At 40.7% G+C, this 15,955-nt stretch overlaps 1 protein-coding gene across 1 annotated transcript; it reads left to right on the top strand.

The window, feature by feature from the left end:
- The first annotated feature begins 273 nt into the window (after window positions 1-273).
- LOC102293165 (cathepsin Z) lies at window positions 274-14,927 on the top strand. The gene is made up of 6 exons (XM_005924581.2): window positions 274-428; window positions 2,781-2,938; window positions 3,090-3,269; window positions 8,439-8,589; window positions 12,444-12,609; window positions 12,799-14,927. The coding sequence occupies exons 1-6, from the start codon at window positions 301-303 to the stop codon at window positions 12,910-12,912; spliced, it is 897 nt and encodes a 298-aa protein (XP_005924643.1). The 5' UTR covers window positions 274-300; the 3' UTR covers window positions 12,913-14,927.
- The last annotated feature ends 1,028 nt before the right edge of the window (window positions 14,928-15,955 follow it).

Raw genomic sequence — 15,955 nt, 5'->3', positions numbered from 1 at the left:
ACTTAAAAGCCTGCTTCAGTGTGTTGTCACATGTCTTAAGAAAAGAACTGACTGATAACCATACAGTTAAAAGTCAGTTACACAAACATGTCTTCTAAAATGCAACAATGACACAATATATGTACATTTTTATATTATATGTGTATATGTATATATATTATATATATATATGTGTCAGTGACCACATTGTCCACATCCTTCCATCTATTGTGTTCACAGGGAGTGAACAGTGCTCTCTCGAGCCGACAGGGGGCTGTCTGTGATCGCGTCACTGCGTCAGAGGAAAGGGGCGGGGCCAACATGGCGGCTACAAATTTTGCATGTCTGCTGTTTTGTTTAGCATCTTTTTCACAGCAGTTTAGCGCCTCCAGGCTTCTCACCGAACCGTGTTATAAACCCATTAGAGACCACAGGCCGGACTTTGTCAGGTAGGTGAAGATTTCGACCTCCAGCAGTCACACAGGTACTCACGTGAGCTCAGAGAGGAGCTAAACTAGCTCAAAAATAGGAACTCTGGCAGCCTTCCTTATCCTAAAAGTTGGCTGCAGCGTCTCTTAATAATATGGTAATTACTCGCCTTAGTGTAGTAATATAACGTTAACGTATTAATTAAATAAAAACGTATTAACATGAGTATCAAAGTGAGTTCCGGGATACTTTTCTGTACTTCAGTACTTTGGTGCAATCTCAAAAATATGTTTTCTCCCAATGACGTGTATTGTTTTACGTGTACAGTACTAGGGTTTTCCTTGAAACTAAGCTTATATATTTAGATATAGCAATATTATCACTAAAGCTACCCTAAAAGGTATATGTTAAAAAAAACCAAACACTTTAGTCACTAAAGTAGAAATAGGAGTAGACTTCGGAAAAATTTCACAACTAACATAACATTTTAAATGTAGTTTTTTGGGGGGAAATTATTTAGTATTTTTTGTTCATTTGGTTGGATTTATCAGCACAACCTGCCTGACGAGGCGTCTGTGAATGTGTCGAGAGCTGGGATGTCTGAATGGCTGCTTCCACAAAGTGTTGTGGTTCCTATTATGGATTTATTCTTCTAACAAATACACTCCACATAATAAAGACTGCAACACTGAAACAAACACTCTGAACCCAGTCATAAAAAAGCTAATTAGAAAATATAAAACTATTTGTAGTTAAATGTAGTTAAATCATAAATCATAACAGGGGTGGCCTGTGTTCCAGTTTCTGTGTATTTTTATTACCAAATCCCACAGAAATTAAAACTGGGCCACCAGTGTCTGGTTAACTCAACATACGCTCACAAGAAACCTCAAAAAGATGATTGAAGGATTCATCACTACAAATATGCAGAACAGCAGGTGAACAAAGGCCAAAGGTTTGAAGAGTTGTTACAGCAGAAAAAGGGAATACACACATATGCAAAGAATAGTGACTATTACAAGACTGTGAAACAATCTTTACCTAATGAGGGAGATGGGAAAGTGTAACTAAGTCCTGTTTGGTCCTCACATGATCAGTCCGACACCTGTAATCTACACAGATTGCATGTGTTTAATTTTTAATTTAAAATACATACACACTTCGCATGTCACTGTCAAAAAATCTCAAGGTGGAGGAATGGAAGATGTTATGAGTTTCACTGTGAGTGACCAGAATGGGCAGGATTAGACATGAGTACAAGGCTGAGATGGTTTGAACGTGTGCAGAAGAGTTATGAATTGTTTAAAGGATGTTGAAAAGGGATCTTCCAGGCAGGTGGACAAGAAGACCGCAGAGAAAATTCATGAATGTAGTGAAGGAGGACATACAGAGGGTTGGTGCCACAGAGGAGGGTGTTACAGATAGGGTGAGACAGAGGCCGGTGATCTGCTGTGCTGACTCCTAAAGACAGCAGCAGAAGAAGAAGAATTGAAATCTTCTGATTGGAAATGTTATGAGACATTTCTTACAATGTTGTTGCATCATTTAGAGATTTACTTTACTGCTGTAGCTGATAAATGTGGAGCTTCATTCATCTATATTAGATAAAGTGACAACAAATTTGTGTGTCGTTACATGGAAAAAATGGTAACTTAATTAACTTCACATAGTTATTAAAAAAACAGAAGCAAATTTTTAGGGAGTGTGCAAGCAAAAATGAATAGAACGTTTACTCTTTACCAATTTCTTGTTTTACTAGAGTATTATGTCAAGGTTTAATTTGAGACATAATAGGAGATGTACAATACTTCCTTTGCCAGTATAAACAGTTAAAATTGCACCTTAAAACTGCACTTTAGTACTTTTCACCACAGGCTTTATTATAATAAACAAAGTAGCAGTGAGATACCCATTTCCATTAAGTTCTCCATTAAACAGCAGGGCTTGATAAAAAAAAACAAAACCACAACATTGCAAACTGAGAAGTATCATTGAGAGTTCAAATACATTTCTTGATATGCAGAGGGAACAAACTAAAAATTTTTTGGTCAAAAAAACATAAAATTCCATTAAATTAATACAAAGCCACGTCTGATTATCTGTAATTGCACAAAATTTGACAACTGGTGCAAAATCATCTGAAGTGAGATAACATGCTTGCTGAACTTTGTGCTCAGCAGGGACGGATATCACCGCACAGACATGCAAATGTCCTGTCCGGCTATTAGCACCCACAGGAAATGTCAGTCAGTCACAGCAGTTACACTACCCACACACTCCCGAGAGGGGATGATATTAGTCAGACAAGTGAAAACATCTGTGCTCGCTTTAATAACAATAATTACAGCTGCTCATCACTCCCCTTTGTTTAGGACGCAGGCCCGGCCGCATGTAGAGGTGTTGAAGCTTCCTCCGTCATGGGACTGGAGGAACATCGATGGGAAGAATTATGTGAGCGTCACGAGGAACCAACACATCCCCCAGTATTGTGGCTCCTGCTGGGCCATGGGAGCCACCAGTGCGCTAGCTGGTAACCATGACAACAGCGGGATGGAGGAAATTGATAATAGCGATACGGCTAGAGGGCATATTGTCATGTGAAATGAAAATGACTAAATTTAGTGGTAAGTGGAGAAGCATCCACCGGCTCCTGCTAATGTGTGTCGTTCTTTTTGTCTAAGACCGCATCAACGTCAAGCGTGGAGGAGCGTGGCCATCGGCGTACCTCTCCGTGCAGAACGTGATAGACTGCGGGAGGGCAGGTTCCTGTTACGGAGGCGATCACCTGAGAGTCTACGCCTACGCGCACGAAAGAGGCATTCCTGATGAAACCTGCAACAACTACCAAGCCAAAAACCAAAGTAAAGAAATACTGAGTTATATTTTGTTTGTTTGTTTGTTTTTTCATCAAAGGCCATATTTCCTTTTGATTAGCTCCAATCAGAATTGGATGATGTTACTTAAGATTACTGGCATTTAAAAGTAATCTATTATTGCTTTAACTGCTGAGGTCTGATTGTAAATTACACTTTAGGTGAGGCTGCAGTTGTCTCTCTGTGTTACGCTGTGATAGACTGGCAATCTAACCTGGTCATAACCCACCTTTCACTCAATGTCAGCTAGATCTGATCAACTTATTAAATTCAGGGTTGTGGGGGTGGGGCTAGAGCACAGGTGTCGAACTCCAGGCCTCAAGGGCCGGTTTCCTGCAGGTTTTAGATGTAAGATAAGATAAGATAAGATAAGATAAGATAAGATAAGATAAGATAAGATAAGATAAGATAACCTTTATTAGTCCCACACGTGGGAAATTTGTTTTGTCACAGCAGGAAGTGGACAGTGCAAAAGTTATGAGGCAAAAATTAGAATACAATAAGAATAAATACAGTACACAACTGTACAGAATAGAATAAAATAAAATACTATATACAGTAGAATAAAATAAAATAAATATACAATAAGATAAAAATAGAATACAAATACAAATACTATATACAACTGAGTAAAAATACAACGATGACAGAAAGGATTATTGCACTTAGTATTATTGCATATGTATGGATGTGTGTGCTTGATCAGTTAAAGTCTTTATTATGGAGTCTGACAGCAGTGGGGAGGAAAGACCTGCGAAATCTCTCCGTCCCACACCGTGGGTGCCGCAGTCTCCCACTGAAGGAGCTGCTCAGTGCTGTCACAGTCTGCTGCATGGGGTGGGAGATGTTGTCCATCAGGGATGACAGCTTAGCCGCCGTTCTCCTGTCACTCACCACCTCCACTGGGTCCAGAGGGCATCCTAGAACAGAGCTGGCCCTTCGGATCACCCTGTTCAGTCTCTTCCTGTCCCCAGCAGAGATGCTGCCGCCCCAGCAGACCACACCATAAAAGATAGCAGAAGCCACAACAGAGTCATAGAAGGTCTTCAGGAGTGGGCCCTCCACTCCAAACGACCTGAGTCTCCGCAGCAGGTACAGCCTGCTCTGCCCTTTCCTGTAGAGGGCGTCTGAGTTATGAGTCCAGTCCAGTCTATTGTTCAGATGAACACCAAGGTACCTGTAGCTGTCCACAGCCTCAATGTCCATACCTTGGATGTTCAGTGGTTGCAGTGGAGAATGCTTGTGCCTGCGGAAGTCTACCACCAGTTCCTTGGTTTTACTGGCGTTGATCTGGAGGTAGTTCAGCTGGCACCAGTCCACAAAGTCTTGGGTCAGTCCTCTGTACTCCTTGTCGTCCCCATCAGTGATGAGGCCGACTATTGCAGAGTCATCAGAGAACTTCTGCAGGAAGCACTGGGTGGAATTGTGGGAGAAGTCTGCAGTGTAGATGGTGAAGAGGAACGGAGCCAGAACCGTTCCCTGTGGGGCCCCCGTACTGCAGACGACCCTGTCCGACACACAGCCCTGAGTCCTCACATACTGTGGTCGGTCGGTGAGGTAGTCCAGGATCCAGGTAGTGAGGTGATGGTCCACTCCAGAGTTCACCAGCTTGTCCTTTAGAACCGAGGGAAGAATGGTGTTGAAGGCACTGGAGAAATCAAAGAACATGATTCTCACAGTGCTTCCAGCGGTCTCCAGGTGAGCGAGGGAACGATGTAGGAGGTGAATGACGGCATCATCCGCTCCAATGCCAGGCTGGTAGGCAAACTGAAGTGGGTCCAGTGATGAGCTTATTAGGCGCCGAAGCTGAGCCAGGACCAACCGCTCCAGGGTCTTCATCAGGTGGGATGTCAGAGCCACCGGCCTGTAGCTGTTGAGGTCCTTGGGGCGTGAAGTCTTTGGCACTGGTACAACACAGGAGGTTTTCCAGAGCTGTGGGACTCTTCCCAACCTCAGGCTCAGGTTGAAGAGGTGCTCCATCACCCCACACAGTTGGTCCGCGCAGGACCTGACGACCCTCGAGCTGATGCCATCTGGACCCGCTGCCTTCTTGCCATTAATCCTCCTCAGTTCCCTCCTAACCTGGGTGGTTGAGAGAGACAGGCTGGAGCCTTGTGTTGAGTGTGTATTGGATGCTGCAGTTGGGGGTGGGGGGGAGTGAGCAGGGTGAATAGAGGAGGTGTGAAGTGTCTGAGGTGGAACAGCAGCAGTGGGGGTGGGTGAGTCTGCAGCCGATGTTGCAGACTGCCTCATGGCTGAATCAAATCTGTTGAAGAAATGATTCAGTTCATTTGCCCATCTCACATCCCTCCCAGGCAGAGAGTTCTGCTGTTTGTGGCCCGAGATGGTTCTGAGTGAGATGTGTTCTTGATCCAACACAACTGATTTAAATGACCTCATCAACATGTCTTGAAGTTCTCCAGAAACCTGGTAATGAACTAATCATTTGATTCAGGTGTGTTGACCCAGGGTGAGATCTAAAATCTGAGCGTAGGTTCCAGACCCATCTCAACAAAGCCTCATGATGTTGGTCTGTAGCCTACTGTATATTAGGAGTCCCCTGAATTTTTTGCATAGCTAGTTGACAGTGATAAAATGTTTTCCACCACATGACCGGGAACAAACGTGTTAAATTCCCCTTTGAGTGATGGCTTTGTCCAATTTACATGCTCTCTGTTGTCAGCAACACATTAGAGAGGAGCTTCCAAATTCATGATGCAGAAGCAGGTAAATAAATAAAAAAAGCTGTTGTTAAGCTATTGTAAAAACAAAAAGAAACCTACAGACTGAAGAAGTGCTGACAAAGGAGGGCGTTGACAGCATTCACAGAGGGATGAGTGGTGACTAGACACAGGTGAAGGTGATGAGGGCAGAGCAGACAATCACAAAGGAACAGGAAGTAAAACTAAAACAAGACACATGCCAAAATAAACTTCAAAGTTAAGCTGAAAGTAACAAAAGACAATAACTATCTCTGAGAGGTAAAGAGTGATGCTAACGTGACTGCAGAGAAAGAGCAACAGGAGGCAGAGGCAGGAGGAAATGGAGAAAGTAGAAGCTCAACACTGCACTGCAAAACCAGCAGAAAACCTTTCTGAGTTCCAGCAACTGGCCTCATCACCATCGCTGGGCTAAAATTAGCTCGCAGGTGGCTCTACAAAATATGAAGCATTTGATAAGAGACCCATCACACTGCCACAGAATAAAGCAAGTACTTGAGCAAAGTAAATTCTTTTTTCTGTGACCATGCCAGCTTACCTGACTGACACAAAATATCCCACGTGTTGATTTGTAAGTGTGACTTTGAAAGTTTACCCAGAATTCAGCTTTGGTAGCTTTCTCCAGAAACTGTGACTGTGACATATATCATGATATTGATGGTTTGGAGTTTGGATCGTTTGGATTGGGTGTAAAATTGAGTTGGTTGCAGTTTATAACAGAGCTTAAATATTTGCTTTGGGAGGTGTCAGCCCTGAAATTGTCTTTATTCTTGACGTTATGAGGGTTCAAAAATACTGGGAAAAAAGAGGCAAATGGAAAAAGTGCAAAGTTTCGACCCACCTCTGTGTCCTAAAAGGGCCTGTTGAAATGATCACTCACTCTCTCTTTGTTGTTCAAGCACAATGGTGCTGCACCTGTGCCTCTGAAGAAATGCTTGTCCTGACCCGCCTGCACGGCGCTCTGACATGAAGCCTCTTAAATAAACGGTTCAGAGGAAAAGGTTGACTGGCATGCTGGGCATTTATTCAGGAACACAGAGAATTAATGAAACCATTAAACTAGTACCATCCCCCCAAACTGCTGGTACATTTTGGACACTGCATAGATGTGTTACCCAGCACATAATTATGTAGCAGTATTCACAATTATGTCTTAATGCACAGCAGAACATCATCCCCATGTTTGAGGGTTTGGAAACCTCAGTGCCTATTTTTGTGCATTGTACACACAGGACATATTCTGTTTTACACTGAAACTATGATATCATATACAAATGTTTTTAAAACAGCTGCCCCATTGTGTTAAAAGCTCATCTTAAAATATTGAGCTACTTAGAGTATTGCTGCCATGGTATTGCGACCATTCTCTGTAATACTATAGTTAGACACGTATGTGATTCTGGTGGTAAGTCCTGCAGCTTGAGCAGCCACTGCATGGAGAGACATCTCAGAGGCGTTATGCTCACCAGCAGTACCGTAACTCTTAAAGAAATTCACATTAGCTCAAAGTCTAACGACTCCTTATGATAATACATAGACAGGCCAGTTCGCCGTGTTCTCAGTCAGTGGATGTAGTATACAGTTTCAGTGCACTATTTTTTTTTAGTGGTGGCATTGTAATAGAGATTTTAAACAGCGCTGCGAAACAGCAAAAGCAAGATTACATCTCAACAAGTGATGTTAGTTTCAGTTTTCCATCATAAAGCGATGAGGATGAGTAAAGTTCCTGTGAAAAAGAAGCATAAACTCCTCTTTCTGGAACTGCTGCCACATGGCGGGGAGCAGACGGCACGATCAGGTGAACTCGGTCGGGAAGACAAGAAGTGACAAAGACGGAAAGCAATCAGTGATGAAGAAAGCGAGATGGGCTCTTCACTGTAATACGGACTGGGAGCCAATTCTTACTGCCAGCTTACTGTGCGTGGCCGATCTTACTGATGCTCTTGTAGCTGAACAGGAACAAAAATCTGTACAACCAGACTCCAAAATATGGAGAGACAGAGAGTGGAGGCGATTAAAGCAGCAGATTATTGTAAGGAGATATTCTGCTTTCATATATGAATGCAACAGCTTGGTGTCCACAATTCTGGGCCTTTAGAGTAGCTATCTGTCTAGTTTTGAGATGCAATTCTAGTGAAGTCCTAGCATATTTTAAATCACTAGTTTTAACATGGTAAGTCTTGACATGTTGACAACTTAGTAAAATTAGAGATCAGCAGTCTGGCATCGAAGCCACGCCACATTCAGAGTCACTTAAATCACCTTTCTAATGCTCAGTTTGGCATTTAGCAGGTCGTTTTGACCATGTCTACACGCCTAAATGCATTGAGTTGCTGCTATGTGACCGGCTGATTAGACAGTAGCATTAACAAGCAGTTGAATCAGGAGCAAACTGAGCGCTCACCGAACTTTAAATCATCTTCTTCATTTGTTGTAGAGTGCGAGCTGTTTAACCAGTGCGGCACGTGCTCCTTCTTTGAGTCGTGCGCTGTTGTGAAGAACTACACCGCGTGGAAAGTCGGAGACTACGGAGAAGTTTCTGGAAGAGATGAGATGAAAGCTGAAATTTTCACCGGCGGACCCATCAGGTAGAGTAAGTCATCCTCAAAGTCATTTCTCACTTTTCATCCACCTACTTCTCCTGTGTGAGGGAGGATACACTGCCTGAGATTTTCACAGAGAAGCTGTTCTCTTAGGGAAGTTTTTTTTTTCAGTGAATGACTATTTAATGATTCTTAAAACCTTGGAGAAAGATAACAGCAACGAGTGTCATTCTTTTTTACACTCAGAGAAATCTTAAAGTCAAATTGAATGCCATTAAGTATTGAAAAAAATCAGACCTGTATGTGTATATATACAGTATATTAAATTTCACCTTGAATCCACTTTGATAAACTCAGCTGAGCGTTTTGTGTCCCTTTAGAGTTTACATCTTACATCAGCTGTTAGTCTTTTAGTGGTTTGGCTCTGACAGCTTTACATTATCTTTAAATTAAATCATGCAGTATTAACAGGGTCTTTAAGAGTTTCCATTGTGCTGTTGTAATATCTGCAGATAAGAATTATTCAACGTTTTTTTAAAAAATAGTTGATACCTAAGAGCCTTAATAAAATTAAAACAAGATTTTGGGCATGTAGGTGTGTATCACTGTCACGTCCCTGCTCAGCTAAGGCAAAGAGTGTGGAGCTCAGTAAAGATATTTATTAACCAGCAAAATGGTTACAGTAACAAGTTAATATGTAAATGGATTCATACAGGTCTTTTACCCATTTACCCATTCATGTAGACGTACAGGACTTAGTTTAGAGTCATCAAATAATCTAACATGGAAATCTAGCTAGGATGTCTTCTGGTTCAGGTGTCACAGCAGGACTGGGAGGAGATCTTGAGGCATAATTTGGAGAGATTATGTCTCTTCTGAATGAGTTGGAGGCTATGACTGGAGGTCTGAGTATCTCTGCTGACTGCTGCTAACAGCTAACGAACTGTGCTCCCCGTCCAAATAGTACCCTGTGTCTTAACAGAATAACTTAACTAACTGTGGGGGTGTGAGTGAGCAGCGGGGTAAGCGACGCCTGGCAAAGTTTCCAGGAACCAGAACAAGTGCCTCAGAACAAACAGTACTTGCTTAAGGCTGTTAAAATAATTTCAAATTAAAAGTACTGGCTTACAACTGTGATCCAAGAGGCAGACTGCTCATATTAAAAGCACTGAGTAGCATCTATACTGCATTTAAATAAGGTGACAGCAACAAGGTGTGTTTGCTAAATGGTCATCCAGACTGGGCGCCTGTCCATTAAGACAGCAGGGTGATTGGTACTTGAATCACAGGTGCAGTTGGATCTGCGTATGATGAAAAGGCTCAAATGATTAAACTACAGGGGCTGGGAAAACTGTGAAAACATTGCAAGAGAATTTCAAGTTAATTAAAGGAGACTTATTATGCCTTTGTTTATTTTATGTCATGCATATACTGTTAAAATTATGAATGTGCTTTTTACTGTTGTGAGTGGTGATATGGATACAACCCAAAGGAACAGGACATGTTGGAACATTGGGGGAAAAAGTCAAACTGAAGCAAAAATTTTAAAAACTAGAATATACAGATCAACAGTAGGATTACTTTAGGCCGCAATATCTAATCAGCCAATCCCATGGCAGCCGCTCAATCCATTTAAGGACACTGACATGGTCAAGATGACCTGCTGAAGGCTGTGGTATTTAGAAACACTGAAGATGACTGTGTCCAGCAGGATAACAAGCCATGAAATCATCTCAAACTGGTTTCTTGAACATGACGTAACATTTGTATTCAAATGATCTCCACAGTCACCAGATCTCAATGCAAAAGAGCACATTTGGGATGTGATGGAAAGAGAGAGTCACATCATCAGAATCAGAATACTTTATTAATCCCAGAAGAGATTATGTAATGAATGTGGAGCCAATAAATCTGCAATAACAGTGTGATGCTATTACGTCAATATGAACCAAAATCACTGAGAAATGTTGTTGAATCTGTGCCTCAGAGAATTAAAGCAGTCCTGAAGGCAAAAGGGGATCCAAGCCAGCACTCGCAAAGTGTACCTAATTAAGTGACCATTAAGTGTCTATATATGCGCACAGAAATAACTGAACAATAGCACACAGGTGTGTGCAGCACGCAGGAGGAAACATTGTGCCTTATTCACACAGTGTGTGGATGCTAGTCATTAATATTTTAGGGCCTGAATTTGTTCGTACTCCGTGAGCAAATTTAAAAGTCCCTCTGACCAAGCAAATGAATAAGTGATGAAGGCCTGGCTGTCTTATAAAATGTAACACATGTCTATAATTTGAATTGAATACTACAATTTTTTGGTCATTATTTAGTTATTTAAATAATTACTTATTATTATATACAGTTAAACACAGTAAACCCCAAAATACAGTCTAATTTCTTGGCACTGTCCCACATATTCCAGAGAATTCTGGAGAATATAGATGATATTCTCAACGTCCGTTATTTCGGACAGTCCTCGCATTTTTTTATATTGTCATAACTCTGGTGGAAACATTTTGGAAAGCTGTGCCATTTCTAACTACTCAGACATTATTACTCAGGCTTTTTCCTGCTTTCTTGCTTTAGCGGTGCAGGATACGCTCTGACATCACCAACATTTTCTGCTTCACTTGGAGGTAAACATGTTTCTCTGTACAAGCAAGTGGAAGCAAATCTTTCATATAATAACAATTAGGTGTAGCACTTTTCAAAACCAGCTTTACAAAGTGCTTTCCAGAAACCAGAGTTAGAAAACAAAGAAGGAAATTATAAATCAGTTAAACTAAGGCTCACGTGTAATGTCAGAATTAGATACAGTGTGATTCAAATTTTCGTGAATAACTTAAACTTAACTTACAAATCAGCAACTAAAAGTAGAAGAAGACGAGTTAAATTTTATATATGCAAATATACATTAATGTAAATATATGCAAATGTGTGTGTATATATATATATATATATTTGAAAATGAATGCATGGTGTTAACAACAAAATACGTCAGTGTGCATGTTTTACTAATCCAGCTGTAATTTTGCATACACTCTTGATTTTTTGCAGAGGCTGAGAACGTTCCCAAACACATATTAGTAAATAAAGCCCAATTAACTGCAGGTGAAAGTAACCGGAGCAGAGTAGACCATCACAAAGGAGAGAAAAGGCATGACGTAAAACTATACACCACGGAAAACTAGACTTCACAGGAAAACAGGAAATAATCGAAGGCAACGAACAACCAGACATGAATGATAGCCAATAAACACGAAGTCAGGGATACACAGAAAGCACAGCACATAAATAAAACTAGAGGAACACAGAATAAGAATAAAATAAGGGGAAGAACTGAAATACAGTAGTATCAGAAAAAAGTCGAAACAGGAACCCAAAAGCTCAAGCTCAAAACTAGAAAAGCATTGAAATCCAGACAAGAGCTAAAATTCAAAAATCCAAGAGCTGAAGGTCAAGATGACAACAAATTAAATGAAATTAAAACAAAAATCCAAAACTCAAAGGCCATAAAAAGTGTTTATTTCAAACAGTGGGGAGCTGCAACAAGGAAAAATATGGAGCTGAAAATAAGCATAATGTCTCACTTTTAATGTGTCAAAGGATGTAATAATATCTATGCAAGGAAAGGTCCATCGAGAAAAACTGTATTTATTAACATTTGACTGCAGATTCAAAGCAGAAGACTGCGAGCAAAACTTTGCACTTAAAGTTCTCACAATGCATAATACACACTTAAGATGCAAGTACAAATTTTGAGCCCGCTTTAAAAGCCGACGCATAGCTAAAAATGACCGTAATTTGAGCCCACGTAACGGTTCCATCTAAGATTTAGCATTACATTTCAGTAATGAAAGAAAATGGCAACATAAAAGGCATGAATTCTTGTCTTTCAGCTGTGCATTGATGGCGACTGAAGGCCTGGAGCGATACTCCGGAGGGATTTTCTCCGAGTTTCACCCTCTCTCTCTGCCAAATCACATCGTGTCTGTGGCTGGGTGGGGCGTGGGCGAAGATGGGATCGGGTACTGGATCGTCAGGAACTCCTGGGGAGAGTTCTGGGTTGGTATTTCACGACAGCTTGTGCTTACTCCGAGCTTAATGAGCTCTGTAAACTAAATTCACAAGTTCTTATTAATTTTATTTTGGCTGAGCTGAAGCAGAAAATGTTTGTTTGATTTTTTTAAGACTTTTTAATTTCTCAGACTTGCAGTCAGAGTAAATAATCCTGTTTTGTTTTCTTCCTTTTAGGGAGAACATGGCTGGGCGAGAATTGTCACCAGTGCATTTAAAGGAGGAAAAGGCAATTGGTTCAACCTGGGTATTGAGAAAAACTGTGCATATGGAGACCCTATTGTAACATAGGTGCTTAATTAAGGTGATCAATCTTACTGAAATAACTGTGGATAGTTTGGAAACTTTAGGGAACGCTTTCCTTCTGTGCACTAAAATCAACATGTGCAAACAACAATTTGCTGTTTAATGTGGGTTTATTTTTTGAAAGTGCTTCTTGGCTGAAAGCAGTAATGTCCTGAAGCTAGTTCAATCCAAGAAATTGTTTGGTAACATCTTCCTGTAAAAAAACCTCAATCACAACATGTTATTTATGCACTTTGGTTTCTGCATAAAATAAACAGTATTACAAAGTCGCAGTGCACTCAGCTCAGAATCTTAAACATGTACAGACAATACCGGCTCTCACTAAGTATACTTCTTAGTGTTTATTTAAGAGCAGGAAGAACGCATTTTGAGCTCTTATCTGTCATCAGCACTACCAGCTTAAAGAAAGTCTTCCATTTAGGATTTTCAGCCTTTACAGGTTGTCTGAGGATCAAGCTCAGACACGGTCGGTAGCGACAAGATATTTGTCGATGGTTTAGATACAGCTAAAAACATATAAAGGAATCACTTATTAACCCCTAAGCTTCCCTCTTAGACAGACTTGAAAATCTCTTAAACATGTTTCCATTAAAAAAATGACAAAGTGTATCATTAAACATTGGCACATTTTATTTAAGCTGTTTGATCAAAGATTCACAGATCTTTGCAAATAAATGGGCCAAAAATCTGAGTGGTAAAGTGGTCGACGCTGATTGCTTCGGACCTCCTCAAACATATTTAAATTGTGAGGGGACTGGAAGAAAGTTCAAAGTTAAAGATGGACTCTTTCTTATAGAACCAAATTTGTGGTCTACTTCTTAAAATGCCCAAATGGGATGATAATAGCATAGGAAAACTCAACTGAATTGTAAAATGTCTTTGCTAGCAGTACCATCAGTCATTATCAAGTCGAGTCACTTTTATTTGTACAGCAAATTTTACAACAACAGAAGTTGAGCCAAAGTGCTTTCCAGGCAGGTGCTGTTGCGTTCCAGGTCCAGACGTTACACTGGTGCAGAACTGTACCCTGTCTGTGTGGTCAGAGTATGCAGATCTCGGATAAAGGCACTGATGCTGTTGACTTGCCTTCCCCAGACCTAAATCCAGTTGAGAACCTGATGTTAGGTATTTATACATCTGATGCAACCAAATAGCACCACAGACTGTCCAGAAGTTCACTGATCCAGGTTTGGGAGGAGATTCTTCAAAACAGCATCCACCTGCATCAGGAGCATGCCCAGATGTTAGCATACAGGATCATGGGGACTATACACACTACTGAGCTACATTATGACATGAGCAGGATCAGTGTGTGATTTAAATGTGTAGCTTTTGGTGTTAATTTAAGGAGCTCCCCTCCTTTCACTCTTGATAGGGCCACCAAGCTGCCCTAAACTGAGCCTGCTTCTGCTGGAGATCACTTCCTGTTGAAAGGAGGCTCTTCCTCCCCACTGATGACAATGTGCTTGCTAATAGTTGATCCATCTGACCACAGAACAGTTTTCCACCTTGTCTCAGTCCACTTTTTTAAAAAAGCTTTGATTCAGTGAACATGGCAGTATTCACATGTTCACATGTGGTTCTCATGATGGTTTCTCCAGATTCTCTGAATCATTTGTTGATATTATGCACTGTTAATGATAGATATTCAAAGTCTTTGCAAGTTTACGTTGAGGAACATTATTCTGCAACGGTAGATTTTTGCAGATTGGTGAACCTCTGCCCATCTTTACTTCTGAGAAACTCCGCCTCACTAAGATAACCTTTTTACACCCGATCATGTTACTGACCTGCTGACCTGCTAGTTGCAAAATGTTCAGTCAGCTGTTTCTGTTTAGTACCACTTACTTTTCCAGCCTTTTGCTGTCCTGACCCAAACATTGATTCTGTCATCAGTTTCAAAATGATCCGGCATTTTTCATGAAATTGTAAAATGACTGTGTTTAAACATTTGACATGTTTTCCATGTTCTATTATGAATAAAATGTGGGTTTAGGAGATTTGCATTCTGTTTTTATTAACATGCTTTCTGAGAGCTGGTATTGTAATATTGGAGAGTACTTACATTTGTGTGTGTGTGTGTGTGTGTGTGTGTGTGTGTGTGTGTGTGTGTGTGTGTGTGTGCGCGCGCGCGCGCGCACGCACTGGTTGTTGGATTTTGTTACCATGCAATGCGATCAGTCTTTTAATCTAACTCAGCTCATTATTGTTCCTTTTATTCATTCGTTTTTCACATTTTAGAGAAAGCTTAATGTAAAACCTTTTCACTGTAGACATTTAAGTCGATATGTGGTACAGTTTGCATATCGTGACCTTTGAGCTTAACCGCATTCAGACCTTTTCAATTAAATAAATTGAATAGTTTTATCCTAGACAGATGACCTTCTCCCAAAGTCAGCTTGAAACATCTCAGTCTGCAAAAAGCTGGTGGTTTTTTTTTTTACACTTTAGAAATATTATCATACATTTCTAAGGAAATTATTTATTCCCTCAAACAGCAGGCGAGGTGAGTCACTCGCATTTAAATTCAGTTTTAGTGAAGCTGAATTGGCAGGTCTGTGGAGAGGTTAGTTTACAATTATATTTTTTCCTCTGATACACCACCTAACATCTGCATAAATGGCTTCTAATTAGTGTCTGGAGCCTGACCAGCCAGACTAACATGAATCAAATCTGATTGGTCACAGTACTGTAACTGCATCCTGTTGAGCAATTGTGCCACTTTTTATTTTCCACATGAATGTGATTCACATGGAAATGGTCCTTGCTGCCTTCATTTGTTAAGCTAATGGAGGGTGTGTTTTAGTGCAGGTCTGTGAAGTAAACGGGGCCATTACCATTATTGTTCTCTGTTTTGGGGGAATTTAGGGGTTTTTTAACAACTTGGATTTCTACAAAAAGAACAACAGGATGTTTTCTAGGTCCTTTGCAGAGGCTTGAACTCAGCATCTTTAAATTCAGCAACTGCCAGACAAAAAGAAATGTAAATTAAATGCTAAATTAATTAATAGAGCCACTTAGTTAGGGT

This window comes from Haplochromis burtoni, unplaced genomic scaffold (genome assembly GCF_018398535.1).
Source record: "Haplochromis burtoni strain Fernald_Lab_line unplaced genomic scaffold, NCSU_Asbu1 Contig_78, whole genome shotgun sequence".
In the NCBI taxonomy this organism is placed as follows: domain Eukaryota; kingdom Metazoa; phylum Chordata; class Actinopteri; order Cichliformes; family Cichlidae; genus Haplochromis; species Haplochromis burtoni.
Note: the sequence above shows the minus strand (reverse complement) of the source record. Positions and strands in the feature narration are given on the sequence as shown.

What these genes read in the sequence shown, in the direction of transcription:
- LOC102293165 (XM_005924581.2), top strand. Translation starts at nt 301, where the DNA reads ATGGCGGCTACAAATTTTGCATGTCTGCTGTTTTGTTTAGCATCTTTT. An exon ending in CTACCAAGCCAAAAACCAAA is followed by an intron (nt 3,270 to 8,438) that starts GTAAAGAAATAC and finishes CATTTGTTGTAG; the next exon opens with AGTGCGAGCTGTTTAACCAG. An exon ending in TTCACCGGCGGACCCATCAG is followed by an intron (nt 8,590 to 12,443) that starts GTAGAGTAAGTC and finishes CTTGTCTTTCAG; the next exon opens with CTGTGCATTGATGGCGACTG.